Raw genomic sequence first — 20,965 nt, 5'->3', positions numbered from 1 at the left:
ATCTTTGCCAACACAAATAACTGACCACTGCTTTCTTGTATCATCGGCTAACGACGACGTAGTGAGATGATGAAGGCCGTATAAGTACTTTCAGAATTCTTTTAAGAAAACGTTATGTTGTTTGGATTTCTCTCTTTACTGACCACGTATACCATGATAGGTTGTGAATGAAATTTGGGAGCATTGTTGATATGTTTGTTTTGTCATACTGATTTTGAAATGCATACACATATTCACATTACTAAAAATATGCTTTAAGTGTAATGCATTCGCAACATAAAGCTTTATAAATAATAAAATAAATAAATATTATTGAAACGTATGTTCTTTCTTGTCGTTTTGTTGATTAGATTGTTTTTAAATACAACTTCTTTAAATCCATGAGCAACGATACGTTATAAATAACTCAATATATAATATCAGATTTATATAAGTGTTACACGTTTACAAACTTTGACAACTTTACTTTATCATCGGGCATCATGATTAATGACTTACTGAACATTATAACACTGCTACAATAATTAAATGTTCACCCATAACCAACTTGTTATACGTTTTTCATAACATATAATTTCAATATCGATAGCAAACTATTATATAGTGACACCGATATTTTGAAATAACATTTATGCTTTAAACTTGCTCTGTCTTCTCTTATTTAAACTTTATCAATACATTTCGATAGACGGCACACACCAGCATTCAGTTTTCCTCACATGCTTTTTTAACGGTTTACCTTCCAATTAAATAACTTAGATTGTATTTTTATTTGAATCCGTGTAGACATCCGTTTTCAGCCGCGAAATTAACAGACATATCAATCTGAAACTTGGCACATCTCCATATAAAGAGTGCATTGTAACAACCCGTTTTGCAATAAACCCGTTAAGCAATAAATTTATTGCAAAACGGATTGGATTGTCTTATTGTAATTTGATTTTTTTTACAACCACCCGTTTTGCAATAAATTTATTGTAATACGGGTTGGAGTGTCGTATTGCAAAACGGGTTAGAGTGTCTTATTGTAATGTGATTTTTTTTATAATAACCCAATAAACCCGTTAACTCTTCCAATTCATTTGAATTAATTAAAACAAGAGTAATGAGTTTATTGCAATACGTCAAGGTCATCACTGGAGATGATGTGTGCATAAATTTTGCTCTCCAAAATTTACATTAAAATACATGTTTATAGTGACAAAAAAATGAGGAATTATAGTACAACATGTTCATAATTGTGCTTTGAATGTGGTGACAAAGTTACATCCAGGAAATTGTAGTGTGATAAAAAGCAGTTTGGAAGTGATTATAACAAAGGATTTCACAAAGGATTTTACAATTTGTGTGTGATATGTGTTTTGACTTGTAAAACACATGCTTTTGAGTAAACCCCTGTGCACGAACTTTCCATGCGGATTAAAGAGATTATAACTGTGACAGCTCTGAGTGTTAAATATTAGATGTGTTGTCTTAAGAACACTGGAAAAATAACTGTAGTTGTTCATAAACACAATGAGCAGTAATACAACAAAAAACCAGCCTAAGCTTAACTTTACAGGAACAAAACCGCAAACAAAGCCGGCTGTCAAAAAATATAGGCCAGATACTAGTGACAATAGCAATTCGAGCATGGATGAGCTCAATTCAATACATGTGCAACTTCAAGCAATGACTGATGGCATATCAAGCTTGAGGGAAGATCTCAAGAGTATGCTTCGTAAAGATGAAATCGAACAACTGATCACCAACGCAGTCACTAGCTTAATGCATAAGATGGAACAAAATATGAATAAAAACATCGATAAAATAGTTAATGAAAAATGCAAAGAAATGCAAGAACGAATAGATTCCTTGGACTTTGAGAATAAAGGTCTGAAAGACACATTACAGAAATTGGAAAACAATAACAAAAGTAATCTTAAGTCACTTCAGGAACAAATAGACAGGACAGATGAAATTAGCAGAATGGCCAGTAAGAAAGCCAACTATAATGAACAATTTTCCAGGAAGAACAACATAAAAATACAAAATATACCAGAGAACACAGATGAAAATGAGGAATCACTGACCAAAACGGTAACCGGGATCCTGAAAACTCATGCCGAGGCAGACTTGCAGCCTATTGATATAGTAGCTATGCATCGTATTCCCACAAAACAGGGACAGACCCGCCCAGTGCTCATCAAACTGAGAAATAACTCAATTAAATCTACAATAATGAAGAAACGGGCACCAATGAAGAATGGCGGATACAAACTTGTTGATGACGTCACTAAGCCCAACCAGGGGCTTATCAGCAGGCTCCACTTACATCCAGATATCCAAAGTGCCTGGTATTTTAATGGTGCGGTGTACGGGCAAACTGTCAAGGATGAACGAATTAAATTTGACATCTATGACAATGTGACTGGAGTAATAGAAGAATTCAGGCAGTACAGACGTAAGGGCATGCAAAGTCGCTAGAAGACACTAAAACATTACAAACAGTCATGGTATGTTGTTTACTATGGAGAAATAACAGTTAGACTATCTACAGATTACATGGACATTCATAACTAGTCTTATGTTGTTGTTTTTGTGGTATTATATTATTCAATTTTTTATAAAAGTTTGCTTTTCAGAATTTAATATATAAGAACGTCTTAAAACATTTTCACCATTTGTTTACTTACTAAAACAATTCCCAAATCTAACTAATGTAAACATGTAAAAATTATTTTCAAGAAGATAATTTACAAACAATGGGGAGCACCAATCAAGTTTATCCACTGTTCTTTAATATGTAATTGACCTTTAAAAATCACAATAAATGAAGGGAACTATATGGAATCATCACATGTATGCATGTATATAAATTTATGAAACAGACTATACACTCTTTCCGGTAATTGACCTACTTGTAGCTGTGATTATAGTCTGTACAAATATTCGAATGGATACCCCAAATATAAACAAGTATATAGTCTTTATCAATCAAGCAATCTATACAATTTGAAATTATTGACTTAGATAACTATATACTGACAAACTTAATTTACAGATTAACAGTGTAAACAAATAGTTTTGTGAATACATTGTGTGTACTGTCTATATGCATTAAAAGTTTGTAGAACATTTCACCAAGATAGTATGCAGTTACTCAAGGAATTTGTTGTTGCATTATGTGTGGTACATTAAGATACATTATCATGCAGCTGTCATTGCAGTATTGAAAACAAATATTGACAATACTATTATTCTAATAATTTATAAACTCAAAACATTTGTATATGCCCTCTATATATGCTTGATAAGTTGTTAAGCTGCATGACTGTTTATATGAATTACTATGAATGAACTATCGTATATTCCGGATGAATATTTGGTTTTTTCCTACAGGTACATAATAGGTCAACTGTTGGAAATAAACTGTTGTTGCATAATATGTGGTACATTTAGATACATTATCGTGCAACTGTCATTGCAGTATTGGAAAAAAATAATATTGACAAAACTTTTATTCTAACAATTTATCAACTCAAAACATTTGTATATGCCCTATATATATGCTTGACAAGTTTTCAGTTGCATGAATGTTTATATGAATTACATTATCATCACTAAAGAGGCTTCAATATTTGACCATTTAAATAATCTATCACATAATGTAATAACAGTTAATCGGTTACTGTTTGAAATATATCTTAAAATCAACACAGTAGTATAATACACCTATACCCAGCGTATTGCTATTCTACAACTCAGTTCATATAGACTAAATAATTGATTTTCCAGTATAGACCTATGTAGGTCAATAAATAGGACGCTAGTGTTCTTGCAAATTTTATCTTATTGCCCACTATGGTTGCAATCTACATTTTTGCTGTCACGCTTTCAGTATCTTTTATTATCGAAAATAAATCACAGCGATACAATTTTTATTGTAAAAAATTATTTGCATATTGTTCTTGTACATGAATGTCTTCTGAATATGCGCGAACATTAGCCTGCTTAAAAACGCTTTTGTAATTTAGTTACGTCTATATATAAATGAATATAATTATATAATTGATATCTGCAACACATGTATGTTGATGACAATCCTTTATTTATCAGGGATGTTTTTGTACCTAGCTTTAATTATATGTTAAACACATAATTATTATGTTTTTTGTTTGTAATTAGCATGTCTAGATTTTGTAAAAAAAAAATGTTTAGATAAATTAAACTTTCCTTGTCAAAAACGTTTTAGTAATCGATTAAATATGAATGTTAATGAAAATTCTTATTTTATCAGGAATGTTTTTGTACCATGTTCTAATCATATGTTAAACACATATATTTTTGTTGTAATGAGTATGTGTAGATGTAGATTTAAAAAAAAAATATAAAGATAAATTGAGCTTTCATTTAAAAAAATTATTGCATAATGTATTAAATTTTAAAATAATAAACTTTTGAAAAGCATGCAGAATTAATTGACCATCAAATTCTGTTGCATTCTGGTGTTTTTGTTGTGTGTGAATCCTGAAGATTTTTTTGTCACTATTTCCTTATTATGTTCACCACAAGGGATACACCACCAAAACAATAAAATGTTAAAAAATCTACATATGTTGTAAAATTATGTATTTTGATGTAAATAAGTCCATATGTTTGATTGTAACCACAATCATTCGTTATACATTAGGTCTCCTTTTGTACATTTTGTTCTTTTGTTTATATATTGTATGTTTGTGTTGAATTTGCTGAATTGTTTGTGTTTTAAGATGCAGAAGTTAAAGGTTATGATTATTGTATTTTATATATTATACCAAGATACCTGTTTTATGATTCATATGTTAAAGCACTTTTGTCATCTGTATAAAAATGGATAATCTTAAATTAATCTCATACAACTGTAGGGGCCTAAATAACACTAAAAAACGTAGAGATGTCTTTGATTTTTTAAAAACAAAACAAGCACACATTTATTGTCTCCAAGACTGTCATTTTACCCCTGATATGAAATATAGAATATATTCAGAATGGGATGGAGACTGTTATTTTAGTTTTGGGCAATCAAATTCAAGAGGTATTTGCGTTTTGTTAAAAAAAAACTTACCCATCACAGTAAATAAAATTGAAAATGACTCTCTTGGAAACTACTTACTTTTAGATTTGACATATATGACAAACAGTTTTACCTTATGTACATTATACGGGCCCAATAAAGATACACCCACTTTTTTCACAGATCTCTTTAAAAAAATAACAGATTTTAATAATGATAAATATATAATATGTGGAGACTTTAATTGTGTATTAGATGTCAACTTGGATTATCAAAATTATACATCCATTAACAATAATAAAAATGCAAGAAAAACACTGCAATCTATTATAAGAGATAACAATGTAATTGATACTTTCAGATATCTAAATGGCACTATCCAACAATATACATGGAGGCGGTTAACACCATTACAACAGGCTAGACTTGATTTTTTCCTAACTTCAAATAATCTGTCATCCAAAATTAGAAAATCTACTATTGATGCATGTTATAAGTCAGATCATTCCATCATCGACCTAGAAATAGTTTTTGAGGATGTAGCACATGGAAAAGGGCTATGGAAATTTAACAATTCACTCTTAAAGGACATTGACTATTTAAACTGCATTAATTCTTTGATAGAAAATATAAAACTACAGTACTGTATACCTATCTACAACATAGCAAACATAGAACATATTCACAATAGCACTATACAGTTTGTTATCAACGACCAACTATTTCTTGAAACATTACTTATGGAAATAAGAGGGAAAACTATTTCATTTTCATCATATAAAGCTAAACAGAACAAAAACCATGAATCAAATTTAATTAAGAAAATTGATATACTTCAAAAATCATTAACTGAAACTAATTCTGACCAACTCCGTGAGCTACAAAATGAATTAGAAAATGTGAGGGAAAGTAAACTTAAAGGGTCTCTTATTCGTTCTAGAGCTAAATGGATGGAAGATGGAGAAAAACCCACAAAATACTTTTGCTCGCTCGAATCTAATCATTATACAAATAAGTCTATACCTTTTATTGAATTAGAAAACGGGGCTAAGTTAACAGAGCAAAACGATATTTTAAAAGAAGCTGTTTCATTTTATAAAACATTATACAATAAAAATGACAACGAAATAAAATACGATATTAATGCTGATCTATGTAATATTAATATACCTAAATTGAATAAAGTGCAATCTGACTTATTAGAAGGACTGCTGAATATTGAAGAAGTATCAATAACACTTAAAAATATGAAACATGATAAAAGTCCAGGTTCTGATGGATTCACTGCGGAATTCTTTAAGGTTTTTTGGAGTAAGTTGGGCCACTTCATAGTGAGAAGTCTAAATTATGCTTTTATTACAAATTCCTTGTCCATAACACAAAAACATGGAATAATTACTTGTATTCCGAAAGAAAACAAACCGAGATGTTACCTGAAAAACTTACGCCCATTGACATTATTAAATGTAGTTTACAAACTAGCATCGGGTTCCATTTCAAATAGATTAAAGACAGTACTCGATATTTTAATCTCCAAAGATCAGACAGGTTTCATTAAAGGTCGATTTATTGGTGAAAACACCAGATTACTTTACGATATATTAAAGTATGCTGAAGATAATAATTTACCTGGGTTACTTATGACAATCGACTTTGAAAAAGCGTTCGATACTTTGTCCTTCCAGTTTATAGAAACAACTATTAGTTTTTTTAATTTCGGACCAATGTTTCAAAAATGGATATTTATGTTCTTGTATAATACCATGGCCTCCATACAAATAAATGGATTCTTGTCAGATACTTTTTGTATAGAAAGGGGATGTCGTCAAGGAGACCCAATCAGTGCTTACATTTTTATTATTTGTGCAGAAATTCTTGCTATTAAAATAAGGGAAAGCAAAGAAATTAAAGGTATAACTATAAATGACCTACAATATAAAATATCACAATTTGCGGATGATACATCTTTATTTCTGGACGGATCAGAATCATCTCTTAATTCTACATTAGATATGCTTCATGAATTTTCAATATACTCTGGACTTAACATAAACTATGAAAAAACTAATTTAATTTGGATAGGCTCTATGAAATATAGTACTAGATCAATAAAAACTAAATACAAACTGACATGGGGAACTACTACCTTTAAAGTTCTTGGGATAATGTTTGATATTAATTTAGACAAAATGGTAATGACAAATTTTGAAAACAAAATCGAAAGTATTAAAAGATCAATAAGTCATTGGAATCGCAGAAATATTACTCCTCTAGGAAAGATAACCATTGTTAAATCATTGTTTCTACCTTTACTTACTCATTTATTTGTATCACTACCGACACCAAGCGTAGACACCATGAAAACAATAAATCAATACTTTTATGACTTCATTTGGGCAGGACCGAGCAAAATTAAAAAAACAGTAATTGTTAAGGATTATAACGAAGGTGGATTAAATATGGTAGATATATGTTCTTTTGAAAATTACATGAAAATAACATGGCTTAAAAGAATAGTGTCAGGCGAAGGAAATTGTTATTCACTGGCTAAATCGTTAATAGATTTTAAAATATTATTCAATACTGGTAAAATGTATGCCGAAAAAATATGTTTACACTTGAAAAATAAATTTTGGCTTGATGTTTTGAAAAACTATATATTGTATATTGAAAAGCTGCCAATATTAAATTGCGATGATATTTTAGATATGCCTCTTTTTTATAATCATAATTTTAAAATTAGCAATAGCTTTATCTATATTAAATGTCTATATGAAAGAGGCATTCGGTTTGTGAGAGACATAATGATAGAAAGAAACTGCTTCATTTCCAAAGAATCTTTGGATACACAACTTGGAGCAAATGTAAACTTCCTATCGTACCAAGGATTAATAAACGTAATAAAGAAATACATTGACAATTTTGAAGACCTGCCAAATTTTGACAAAAACACTAAAGGACCCATATTACCAACTTACATAAAAAAAATATTAACCAGTCCGAAAGAAGAGAAACATATTTATAAAACATTAATTCAAAACAATGACATTCCAGCTTGTAACACTAAATGGAACTCAGAATTTGTAAATATTGATTGGAAAAAAGTGCATGCACTTGTTTTCAATCTAACTAAGGAAACATATATCAGATGGCTCCAGTGCAGAATAGTCCATAGAATATTGGGAACAAAATCCCTAATGTTCAAAATGAAAATTGTTACAAATAATCTATGTACATTCTGTAATTTGGAAGTTGAAAATATAATTCACTTGTTCTGGTACTGTCCACATACCCAAGAAATTATTAAATTTGTTGTTGATATTGTTCGTAGAAGTAGACCAAGCATACATATTCCCATCACATGTCAGGATCTAGTACTTGGAATTATTAATCCAAAAATGAATGATTTAAATATAGTTTGCCTAGAGCTTAAACGGTATATCTTTCATTGTCAAAGAAAAAACAGAATCCCCTCAAAGTACGGACTTGTAAACAGTATGAAACAAACTCTTGAAATTTACAAAAGCACAATTAAATCAGATGAAGAATTAAAAATATGGTCCCTTGTGAAAATATTTACTGACATCACATATAATGACATAACTAACCATAACACATAATTCAAATAATGCTTACAACATATGAATTTTTTTTGTTGATGTTGTAAACTCTGCATTATCAGCTTGCGTATATAATGCAATTCAGCACTCATACTTAATTATTTTTCTTATGTGCAATTTTTTATGTTAAATGATATGTACATACTTATATTCAACACTAAATTAGTTTGTATTGTATAAACTAGTGTTTGTTGTTGTCGTTACATACTTGAACTATAACTCAATAATAATTGTATATGAATGTATGTTTTGAATGTATGACAATTAGAAGTATTATATAATTATATATTATATTTAATTACCAAATTGCTATACATGAACTACTTTGTTATATGAAATTCATAATACTATATAAAAAGCTTTGTATGTATGTAATATTCTACGGAGTGAATAAAATACTGATTGTGGAAAATATAAAAAAAAAAAAAAAAAAAAAAAAAAAAAAAAAAAAAAGTTTATTGCAATACGGGTTTATTGCAAACGGGTTATTATAAAATTTTCACAATGCAATAAGACAGTCTACCCAGTTTTGCAATAAGACACTCCAACCCGTTTTGCAATAAATTTATTTCAAAAAGGGTTTATTGCAAAACGGGTTGTTACAGTGTATCTTAACAACAGTTCTGTATTTAAAGAAGTATCAGTCATAGATTTTATTAATATTGAAACTTTAAATTGGGTTTATGAATAATTGTCATTTATCATAACATAATACATGAATTACATGTTTTGTGGTGATTTTACCCACCAACTCCGGTGCATATTAAAAATATACCTTAAAATATTAATCCGGAAATCTTTTCTAAAATAAAATCTAGTCTATAGACGGATATGGCATGGAATGAAAATGATTCAAAATACTTTACTCCATTTATATACGTACATAAGTTCTCTACAAAACACAATCGGCCGTTTCTATGTTAATTACTTTGCTTTATGCCGTTGTGATTGATAGGTCTGCTAACTTTTACTGAAAGGCGAGAAAAGGCGAAAGGCTATTAGAAATTTAGAGTATATAAAGAAAATTGTTTAGCATTTAGAAACCGCGTTCAGTCTCTCCGCTCCCGAATAATATTATTCTTAATAATAAAGAAATCTCTTTTTTTACTCTCAACTATTCACCGATTATCAAACTAATGAATCTCTAAGAATTCGTAAAATATTTAGACAAGAAATGTCTTTTTCAAAAAGACAATCTGCATTGAAATTCATGTTGATATTATTTTTCATAAATATGTTACTACATGATCAAGATCCAATCCATGAGTTTCGCTCTCCAGCTATATGAATTCTGGACTGTTTAGACACCATGACCCATTACTTAAGTAATGACGATGGGTGCATTAAATAGCATGAATAGAGTTTTTATGTGGCGAACGGCAAACACATATACAAAGTGAATCTTCAGCAGCACCAGCGGTAATAAAACCGTATTTTAGCATAAGTAACTTATAGAAACGTGTTTAACTAAAGAAGTTATTATAAATGTTCGATTATAAATGCGATTTTATTAATCGTACAGCTCGACTACAATATATCTATTGATTAAAACATACATTAATTTAATGCTGTTCAACACCGCCGCGCGATATTTATAGAAAGATACTTCCTTGTTGGAGCTTTCAAAAACTCACCACCCACATAAATTCACCTGTTGGAAAGACAGGTTCATAGTGCAGTGCTTCATAATGATGAAGGGCAATACAAACTGGATCGCATTAGTAAGTATCTTTGTTTTTTATATTTGAAAATAAAAAGCACACAATATACATGTACAATTACTTATTTATCATTTTAAAAATAATTCACAACACAAATTAGTTTTTGGTAGACTTGATGTGTTGACCATTCTTCTCACGGTACTGTATGTGTATTATTGTATAAATATGTTTTTGACAATGCCCAAAGGCAATCATTTAAAAAAAAACTTTAGATTTTAGTTATGTTACTGATGTTAATGCACTAACCAATGCTGTAAGCAATATCTCGTTCTTATATGACATTGGGTGCTGTTTAGAAAAAGTAATTTATAAAAGTGGAGTTGTTTTCAAACAAAAAATTAAATATTAATGTGGTAATGTTAAATCACAACAACATACTAATACAAGCATAGTTTTCCCCTTAGTCTGCTGATAAAAGGAATCAAGTTTACAATTAACTGGATAAATTAAGAAATAATCAAACAGACGAAAACAGAGTGGTACTTACCAAACATAGGTCGGATTAAAACCAAAAATATGATTACGATCAGACACAAACCAGAAAATTCGAACACTCCGGATAAAAAATTGCTCAAATGTACTGTAATAAGTAGATATTATGATATATAGAGAATAACAGGTTACTGCCTGATCTTTTTGTAATATATCAGGCAAGGTTTAGAATAATATAACGGCGAGGCTTGCCGAGCCGTTATTTTATTCGTGCCGAGCCTGATATATTACAAAAAGATCAGACAGTAACCTGTTTTTCTGTTTATCATACCTCTACGTCCCCGATTTTAAAGAAATAATTAAAACATCGCTAAAAAGCTGCAGTTTTCGCGGGAAAGAATTTGACTTTTGTCGTTTGACGTGTTAATAATGACGTCATAAGCACGCGCGCTTCATATTTGTAAAAACTGTTTTTTGCTGTTTATGTTACATTTTGTGTTTCAAATATATTACATCTTGGTATCAAATTGTTTGTTTTGTGTAATCTGATTCGATTTTACTAAAACTGAGTACTTTCTATTGATTCCGAGTAATATGACTATCCTCCACACATGACTGATATAAGAACTTCCTGTTGACCATGATATCAAAAAATATATCAGGTAACGTTATATCAGGCAGATATCAATGCGGTGGTATGAAAAAAAAAACGATTTGGGGTTAACATATAAAACAATACCAGTAATACATTTAAATGAAAAATGCCTTGCACATTTGAGTGATTAAGAAAGATTTCATGATAAAAGAGGTTTGCCTTAGTATGTGAATTACTTAGCTCGCTTCATGCTAGCGATGCGATCTCGGGATGTAGGTGAAAGTGCTGTATTTCTTGGCTATTTATCAAAGACGTACAGATACTTTATCCCAAATTGAAACGGTCGATTGTTAAACTAGATAAAAGCTCTTTTGTACAAAAATAAAGCATATTTCAACTTCAAACAAACTAAATAGTATGAAATATTAATATGTTATATCAACTCTGACTACTCCTCTTAAATTTGTTTTACGTTAAAAATGTATTAACTGTTGTTAATAATTGATTGATATTATTTATGTATGCATTATTTATAATGTCTAGCAACCTCACTTACTCATTATTTAAGTACCTGTAATATTTATTAATATAGTTCTATTAATGTTGTTATAATATTGCATGTACTTATTTCTGTCCCCATGGATCATGGCCTTCTGGAAAGCTTTTCAATAAAATATTGAATATTATATACCACATGGCGTAATGACAATGTCATGTCGTTATACTCCGAGTGGGAAACAATCAACAGTATTTTTTTAAATACTTAATGACGATCCACGACAAATGACAATTTGCATGTACACCAAAATACTGCTGTTATTAGAAATTTATTACATCCAAATGACGCTGTTCGGTTTTGCAATATTTATGTCTGTTTTACGTCGAATATGAAATGCAATAATTAACGACCGTTAAATCGTCCAATAGAAATCATATGTATTGACCTTACAGTCAAATGTGAAAGCTATCATACATCACTTTTATTATTACAAACAACAGGAGGCGCTGTGTGTCCAGACGGCTACTGTCGCCACTCGAACGGATGTTACCGGACAGTGGCACCCAATGTCACATGGATTGACGCGATGGTTAGTACTGTGTAACTTAACACATCAGCCTTTTTTTTATTCAGAACACATGTTAATACTTCATATACAATATGTTTGAAATTAAATGCGATTATGAATTTATGTCATTGACTCGAGCTGAACGTAAGTTTTTGTTTGGCGTTAATTCAAGGAAACAGTGGTGAATCAGGTGTTCACAACTTTCCTGTAACTTAATGAAATGACATAGATTTTTGTATGCATCCGTTCATATCATATCCTAGTTCAGTCATACTGCGAGGTATTGGGTGGGCATCTCCTGTCCCCTGTGTCACAGTCAATGGCAGCTGCGGCAGAGGGCGCTCTCCGTAGAATGAAAGGTTAGCTGGAACATATTGGAAGAAACAGACAGTGGTCAGGAGTTGAATATAAATTATAAGTATCATAAATATAGGATCTATATAAAAACAATAAAAAACAATTATCATAAGAAAATTTGTTGTCAACAGCCGCAAGTCATTTATTTCAGACGAGTAATTAAATGTCTTTATAATATATAGTATATACACAAACTAACATAATGATAAAAAGATAAATGCCAAAAAAATCGTGTTTTAATTATGCAGTATAACACTTGGTTTTAAAGGCCTTTCACTCTAAATAAGCTATTCGAATCGAATATTAATTTCATAACCTTTATCTGCATACATATTACAAACTATGCCACAAACTCGCAGATAATGTCAATAACCGTAGTTCAATCGGAGATATTATTGACCTCTAATGCCAGGTACCTACTTCCCAGGCAAGTTCTGGATTGACATCACGGATCTGTGAATCCCAAGGACTGGAAGAGCATGAGCGACAAGAAGGCTCTAAACTTCACTAATTGGGACACCACTTCCGGCAATGGTACCTCGGAGGAGGGCGCCCGGAATGGCGTGTACATGTCAGAGTCTCTGGACTACAGATGGGTGCCCGCTTCCTGTACTGAGACGATAAATTTCCTCTGCTACCATGTCGGGTAAGCAACGTTAGTAAGTTTTGATGTGAGAAATAATTTAATTGAAATAAATGCATCATTAACTTGATAACAATTAAGTTCTCGTTGGTAATCAGCTTTATTTTAATAAAATTCAAATTTTTACTGTTTGTCTTGGCATGAAGCTTTATATTATGATACGTGTCTTTGTTAATATTTTGCAAGTGATTGTAACAGTTTGCTAATTTTGCAATTCAAGACTGCCACCAACCACAGAGCGACACTTTGCTGGTACAATGCGAATCTATGATGACTATGATGGTGAATGGACCAGTGAAGACGTTTACATGCATAGGGACAAAAGTCCACCAGACGTGTACTGCTAAGAAATACCACTAGCAATGTTCATCCATAATGTCTTCATGACTAAATTCATGGTTTTGTTTCGGACAGCAATATGCTTAAGATACTCAGCTCTATGTATTTTTGTGTTCATGTATGAATGTTGCGCTGTTTTGACGTTTTAACACAATTTTAGTCGTGTTATGGTGTACAGTTCATGTATCAACATGGACAAGCTTAGCTATTGTTTACGTTTGTCAGTGTTTAGTGCCAACACCAGTAACTGACCACTGCTTTCTTGTATCATCAGTTGATGACGACGTATTGAGACGAGGAAAGCCGTAGAACTATTTTAAGAATTATTTCCCAAAAACGTATTGTTGTCTGTATTTCTCTCTTTCTGAAAAAGTATCACCTGGGCGATTTAGAGCGCTGTCGTTATGTTTTGTTTGTAATACTGATTTTGAAGTGCATTATTATATTGACATTTCGATTACAAAAAATGTGCTTTCAGTGTAATGCATTCGCACCATTATGCTTATAAAATAATAAAGTAAATAAATATTATTTAAAGGTATGTTCTTTCAAGTCGTTCTGTTGATTCGATTTGTTTATAAATTACAACTTCTTTCAATCCACGTGCAAGGCTACATCATTTATTAGTCATTATTAAATATTAGAATCATATAATTGTCGCATGTTTACAAATGTTGACAACTTTACTTAATCATCGGGCATCATCCTATAATAATCATTTGTTCACGTATGACCTTGTTTGTCATACGTTTTTCATAACATGTAGTATAAGTTTCAATGAAATATCAAACTATTATATAGCGACAAAGACATTTTGAAATAAAATGAATGCTTTAAACTAGCTCTGTCTTCTCCCTTATTTAAACTTTATCAATACATTTCGATAGATGGCACATATAAGCATTCAGTTTTCGTCAAATGTGTTTTTAACGGTTTACCTTCCAAATTAAATAACTTCGATTTTATTTTGATTTGAATTCACGTTTATATCCGTTTGCACCCGTGTAATTAATAGACATCAAGCTTAAACTTGGCAAATCTTCATATAAAGAGTGCATGTTAACGACAGTGATGAAATTAAAGAAGTGCCAGTAATAGAGTTTATTTTTATTAAAACTTTCAATTTTGTACGAATTTTTGTCAACTTTCAGTACATAATACCTTAATTAAATGTTTTACGGCGATTAAACAAATCAACTCCGACGCATATTACACATATACCTTTATTTATCCGGACTACTTTCCTAAAACAAAGTTCAGTCTTTAGAATGATATGGCATGACATGAAAACGATTAATAATAATGTACTCCAATTACATACGTACACACATACATGCTACAAGGTTATGCTGGAGGTCTCGACTAGGCACCGAAATCGAATTCTCTGCAAAACAAAATCTCTTCATAAACTCTCACCTATTCATCGATCATCGAACGGACGAATTTCCGAGTATTCGTCACATATTTGGACAAACATGTTTTTTTTTTCCTTTTAAACAGACAGCCTGCGTTAAAATTAATGTTGATAGTATTGTTCCTAAATATGCAACTACACGATCAAGACTCGATCACTACGTTTCGCATTCTAGCTATGAGAATTCAAGATTGTTTAGCAACCGTGAATCATTACTGGAGAACAGATGCTGGGTGTATTCAATATCACGGATAGATTATTTATTTGACGAACGGCAGAACATTAAGTGAAACTTCAGCAGCACCAGCGGGAATTAAACCTATTTAAGCCTAGTGGACTCTCCCATCATTCTAAATTGGATTAATTTATTTCCAAACTTAGGGATTTCTATTATATGTATTTCTATATTTAGACTATTTCGTACAGAAATTCCTTTAAGCAAACAGCGGAGAACCTGATGAGACGCCGCATATTGCGGCGTCTCATCTGGGTCTACGCTGTTTGCCAAGGCTTTTTTCTAGACGCTAGGCAAATTAGGGTTAAACCTATTGTAGCATGATGTAACTTAAAGAAACGTGTTTAACTAAAGAAGTTATTATAAAGGTGCGATATGAGTTTTAATAAATCGTACAGGTCGACCACAATCTCAATATTACTTAAAAATGCATTAATGAAATGCTGTTTAACACCGCCGCGCGATATTTATAGAAAGATTGTTGAAGCATTTTGAACTCAACACCTAGATTAATTCACACGTTGGAACAAAAGGTTCATAGTGCAGTGCTATTTAATTATCAAAGACAATACAAACGTGATTCAATTTACTAGTATCTTTTTTCTATGTATTTGAAAAAAAAGCAAACAATATAAATGTACCATCAGTGAGTCATCATTTTTAAATCAATTCATAACAAAAGTTAGGACTTGGTGGACTTGATGTGTTGACAATCCTTCTCACTTTCTATTCCGTGTATTGTACTATTGATAATGCTTTCCAGTGAAAACTAATTGTTCCTCTGAATAAAAATACACTCAAAAAATATTGTTCATGAATACATTACGCAGTTATTGTATGATTGCATGCCTTAAAGCACCAACATTTGCGAAATGTCCTCGGCATTCAGCAATGACGCTGCATATTATTATTGCAAAATATCTGAGTCAAAACCCATATGTTATAATTTAGCAGAAAAAATAAAAGCGTAAGCATATTAACGGACAAATAAATACATGCTAAATACTGTTTAAAAATAAAAAGTAACCATGCGTTAAAATTTATTAGTATTAACATAATATACAGTATATTATTCAAGACGACGGAATAATTACGAAAGCGTTTACTTTAAATTTGCTTGCAACATGCAAGAAGGGCAGAAAGATATTACTCATAATTTTATGTTTGAAAATGTGTTCAGTTTAAGCAATACAAATTTATATTTTTTGTAATAAGGTTCGGCTTTAGTCTATTGGCACACAGTATTCAGGTTGGAATCCTGGTTAGAGTATCGTCATTTTGTTCTGGTTAAATCTTAATCATATAATTATATACGATTCTAACACGGCACGTGACTTGTTTTCTATAGTCAAAGAAGGAAATCAAGCGTGGGTTATTCTGCAATAACTTACGGGCGGAGCTTATACACTGAAAGCACGCGCTGTAGCTAAACAAAACATGCCGATACATTTTCCACCAGCGTAATAATCCGGTATTTTATGAATGAAAGTCACGTGACGAAATACTACACTATGAACAGAAATGCGTAAAATTGACCCAATTTCCCACGGTGTTCGTCTGCTGCTTCGATACTAAAATGGCTGAAGTTTATTGTCACATATACAGTGTTGTTTTCTTGTAGATGTAACACTCTTGCGTTAATTTAAAGTGTACAATGAAAACATGTTAGTTGGCGCAAGTTGTTGTTGTTCTTATTTAACCAAACGTGAGAAATTAAATGGGGTTTTTTTCCATCCAGTTTGGCTGTTATTGAGGGCGGAGATCTGATCGACAGAACAGCCGAAAGCTATTTTTTATGGGCGGAGCTTTACATAAAATAGTATGCAAGAAAAATAAGATACATTCTATAAATCTTTAGTAAAAATCGTGTTAGAATCGAAATAATTCGTGTACGTTATAGTTTGTTGTCGAATAACCCACGGCCGGAAGTTTAGATGCGTGGTTTCAAATCACTCGTGCTTCGCACTCGTGATTTAATCCCTACGCATCTAAACTTTCGGCCGTGGGTTATTCGACAACAAACTATAACGTACACGAATTATTTCTTAAGTTTACTTATTGAATCGTTTAAACATACTTAAATCTGTCCACAAGCCCATTATTGTAATCCACGTGCGTACATGTTGACTATTTCAAGAATTTTCGTGCTGTATAATACAGATGATAATTGATCGTAATGGTTGTATGCACTTTTATAAGTACATGTATATGCATGGAAATTATGCTTTGCTTCAGTTTTACGTTTTTGCTTAATATATTATTTACATGGTTGTTATTAAAACTGTGATCTAAGTTTCCTTAATTCAAATTGTTAAAGACGAAACATAGATTTATATCCGTTTGGATCATTCAACGTCTTTGTTTTCGAATATTTCGAGGCTTATCAATTTCAAACATAATCTTGAATGTTTAAGTTATCGGGCTATGTTTTTAAATACGCCTTCAACACTTCAAATAGATAAAATGTATGTTTTCATGTTTAATTTAAATATTTGCATATGAATGACGTACGTTTAGGTTAGAATATAATTTCTATCTCGACATTATACAGATGGCGTTTGCCCATCTATATAATTTTACGTTCAGTTGGCGGAAAAGCTCAGAATGAATTGTTTACTTGTGATAGAAGGATTGCGGCCATGTCTCTGTACAAAATATCATTTTATTATTCGGATGTACACTGCCAATTTGTAAGTAGTATATTAATATATAAATGCATATAACAAAACTGTTTTATTATATCAACACTTATGAATTTGACTGAATTTCAACGTGATAGTGTAATGCAATAATTAACAAGGTCTTTCTAAATATATACATCTACAATCGTTTATTTTAAATACATGTATTTTTTTGCGTTTACAACGTATGTTGTTTCTTATATTTTGTACACCATTCATTATGCATATGGTTTTCAAACGTTTTAAGCGCCAGAATCGTTTCACATTATTAAAGAAAATATCTTACATTGTGTACTTTAATATTTGTGAAAAAACAAAACAGATATACTCCAGCTAATGTTCGACATTGTTTCAATATATAATCACGCTCTTTTTAAGGATTTACATGTTTATGTGTGTTGTTGTTATATTAGGCTGATATTATTTATCACAAAATCCGCCTAACTTTTATCTGAAGAATGTTTGTATTTGCAGTCGTCAGCATATGCATGCATAGCAAATGTACAGACTTTAAACAGAAAATATACTTTGTATCATTTTTTGTGAATTCCAAATTTATCTTGCAGAATCAGAAACTCACCGAGTACACATTTTGTTGAATATAAAATGAACAGAAATATGTGTGCAATGACAAACGTATGATATTTAGAAATTCTGAAATAACATTAATGCTTTTAATTAATGCGCTTTCTTCTTATGTCTTTCTGACAGACGGCGCTGTGTGTCCGAATGGTTACTGCCGCCACTCGGATGGATGTTATCGGACAGTGGCGTTGAACGTCTCGTGGATTGAGGCCAAGGTGAGAATTCTTGTGAATTATTGGTGTGTTGTCAAATCGATACGATGGGTTATGAGCATTTTTTAAAATTATGTGCAAACATATACTGGGACAATTCACTTCTTCATAAGTTTATGTTTGGTTTAAGGATATATACATATACATTTCCCAATATTTTGAACTAAATTGTAGTGTTACAATTACGGTAAAATGTTTGAAAATTCCCGACTGGTAAATTGCAATAAGCTGTCTAGCTATTAAGTTTATATTGAGCGTTTTGTTACTCGCAGGGCTTTTGTGAGATTATGGGCGGATCTCTTCTGGCCCCTGTCTCAGAAGCCATGGCAACGGCAACCGAAGCGGCGCTCCGAAGAACAAAAGGTGTTAAATCTCATATATTTTGTATTGATTGCTCTAAGACCTAGGCCTCGTTCGATTCATTTATGTTTCTTAATGGTGTTTGCTTTTGTTAATTGCCATAACTTTTGAAAGTGAGCGTTATGTCCTTCCGCTGGAACTGAAGTTGCATAAATTGTATTTAATATTGAATCATTTCGTGAATGCCTTATGATTTCTTTGTAAAAGGAAAGTATTTATAAGCTTTCAACGCTGTTTAAGATCACTTTCGTTACCATTAATACAATTGAAAATGATAAAAAACGTATTATATGCATCTTTTTCATGTGAAATACTAAAAATCATCCATTTTTAAAACGATTTCACCACCTACAAGATAATACTATTTTTACTACGTATGCAGGCACGATACATCCGGGAAATTTCTGGTTGGACATCACAGATTTGCTAAACCCGAAGGACTTTATAACGATGGCGGATAAGAAGAAGCTGTCGTACAAAGACTGGTCGCTCTCTTCGAATATCACGGAGATTCCGGACACCCACAACTGCGTGTACATGTCGGAGGCTCTTGGATACCAGTGGATGGTGACTTCCTGTACAGATAAGATGAACTTTGTATGCTACAAGGCAGGGTAAGCGTGTAAGTACAGCCGTGTCATGCACGGTCCTAGTTCTATTCACAATTATTTGTCTTGCGCCTTTGTCATGCGTTTCGACGTTTGGCAATTGGTTAATTTCCACATATATAATTATGTGATCATTGTGATGACGAGCTACAATTCTTGCCTATATTGTGTCCTTATTTGTATTTCGATCGATCGATTACTAGTGTTTTACTGGTTGATGTATGTATTGACTGATCTAATGATTGCTCCCTTGAAGGTTTGGTCGATTGTTTATCATTTTCATCATTATAAATGAAATATTGTTGCTTCTTTTATTATTAAAAAAAATGCAGCCTACCACCTACTACGGAGAGATATGTTGTTGGCACCACTCGCGTCTATCGCGGACGATATCATGGACGGTACAGTGATTGGGTGACAGAAGACGTCTATGGCTTTAGGGACATCAGTCCACCGTCACAAGACTGTTAAATACTTTCAACTTGCTGTCAGTACATCAACATATATCTATACTATAAATTGTGTATCTTAGTGTAAATCTGTACAGAAAATAAACACATAAAACGTATCTGCTTATCTTGTCGATGTGTTATATCTACTACCAAGGTACTTTACACTTATTCCGATAAATACAACAATTTACTGCATTTCCCGAGAGGAAGAGTGAATTCCCGGATTGTCTGATATCTGTTTACCAGAAACTCGTAAACAAGTTCATGTTGAAAAAGTCGTTCATTCAATGCGATCAGGCAAAACTTGTTTACATGACACAGACCTATAGTTTAAATATATCTTGACATCATAAACATAACATAAGCATACACAAATATAAACTATTATGCCGTTCGTCACACCATTTGGTTGGAAATAATTATTAATTTCAACATAAATAAGTTGAAAAACTAAGATAAGCACACACACGGTTATGCACGGAAATATAACTAGACGTTTCAATAATTATGCTTGAATATTTCTTTTGATATATATATTAAAATAAATATTCAAGTAGAAGAATTGAAACGTCTAGTTACATCGACGAGCGTGTGTTGTGTGCGTTGATT

At 31.7% G+C, this 20,965-nt stretch overlaps 3 protein-coding genes across 5 annotated transcripts in view; 2 read left to right on the top strand and 1 right to left on the bottom strand.

Annotated features, from left to right (window-relative positions):
- The window catches only part of LOC127871243 (snaclec 1-like), a 301,714-nt gene that overhangs the window by 159,804 nt on the left and 120,945 nt on the right, over positions 1-20,965 (bottom strand). The gene's annotated exons all lie outside the window — the stretch shown is intronic.
- LOC127871240 (leucine-rich repeat-containing protein 74A-like) overlaps positions 1-20,965 on the top strand; it is a 317,610-nt gene that overhangs the window by 186,581 nt on the left and 110,064 nt on the right. The window lies entirely within an intron of this gene.
- On the top strand, positions 18,015-20,472 carry LOC127871248 (uncharacterized). Of its 2 annotated transcripts, none has more exons than XR_008045238.1 (5): positions 18,015-18,148; positions 18,851-18,939; positions 19,209-19,299; positions 19,679-19,918; positions 20,237-20,472. XR_008045238.1 is itself a non-coding variant. In XM_052414000.1 (5 exons), exons 3-5 carry the CDS (start codon positions 19,224-19,226, stop codon positions 20,373-20,375), a joined length of 447 nt encoding a protein of 148 aa, XP_052269960.1. In that variant the 5' UTR covers positions 18,015-18,148; positions 18,851-18,939; positions 19,209-19,223; the 3' UTR covers positions 20,376-20,472. The 2 variants fall into 2 exon arrangements, 1 of the variants encoding a protein (XP_052269960.1); XM_052414000.1 differs by having other exon boundaries at positions 19,679-19,910.

Source organism: Dreissena polymorpha, chromosome 3, assembly GCF_020536995.1.
Source record: "Dreissena polymorpha isolate Duluth1 chromosome 3, UMN_Dpol_1.0, whole genome shotgun sequence".
Lineage (NCBI taxonomy): Eukaryota > Metazoa > Mollusca > Bivalvia > Myida > Dreissenidae > Dreissena > Dreissena polymorpha.
The sequence above is the reverse complement of the archived record's forward strand: the minus strand, read 5'-3'. Positions and strand labels throughout refer to the sequence as shown.

What these genes read in the sequence shown, in the direction of transcription:
- LOC127871248 (XM_052414000.1), top strand. Translation starts at nt 19,224, where the DNA reads ATGGGCGGATCTCTTCTGGCCCCTGTCTCAGAAGCCATGGCAACGGCA. An exon ending in GGCGCTCCGAAGAACAAAAG is followed by an intron (nt 19,300 to 19,678) that starts GTGTTAAATCTC and finishes CTACGTATGCAG; the next exon opens with GCACGATACATCCGGGAAAT. An exon ending in TTTGTATGCTACAAGGCAGG is followed by an intron (nt 19,911 to 20,236) that starts GTAAGCGTGTAA and finishes AAAAAAATGCAG; the next exon opens with CCTACCACCTACTACGGAGA.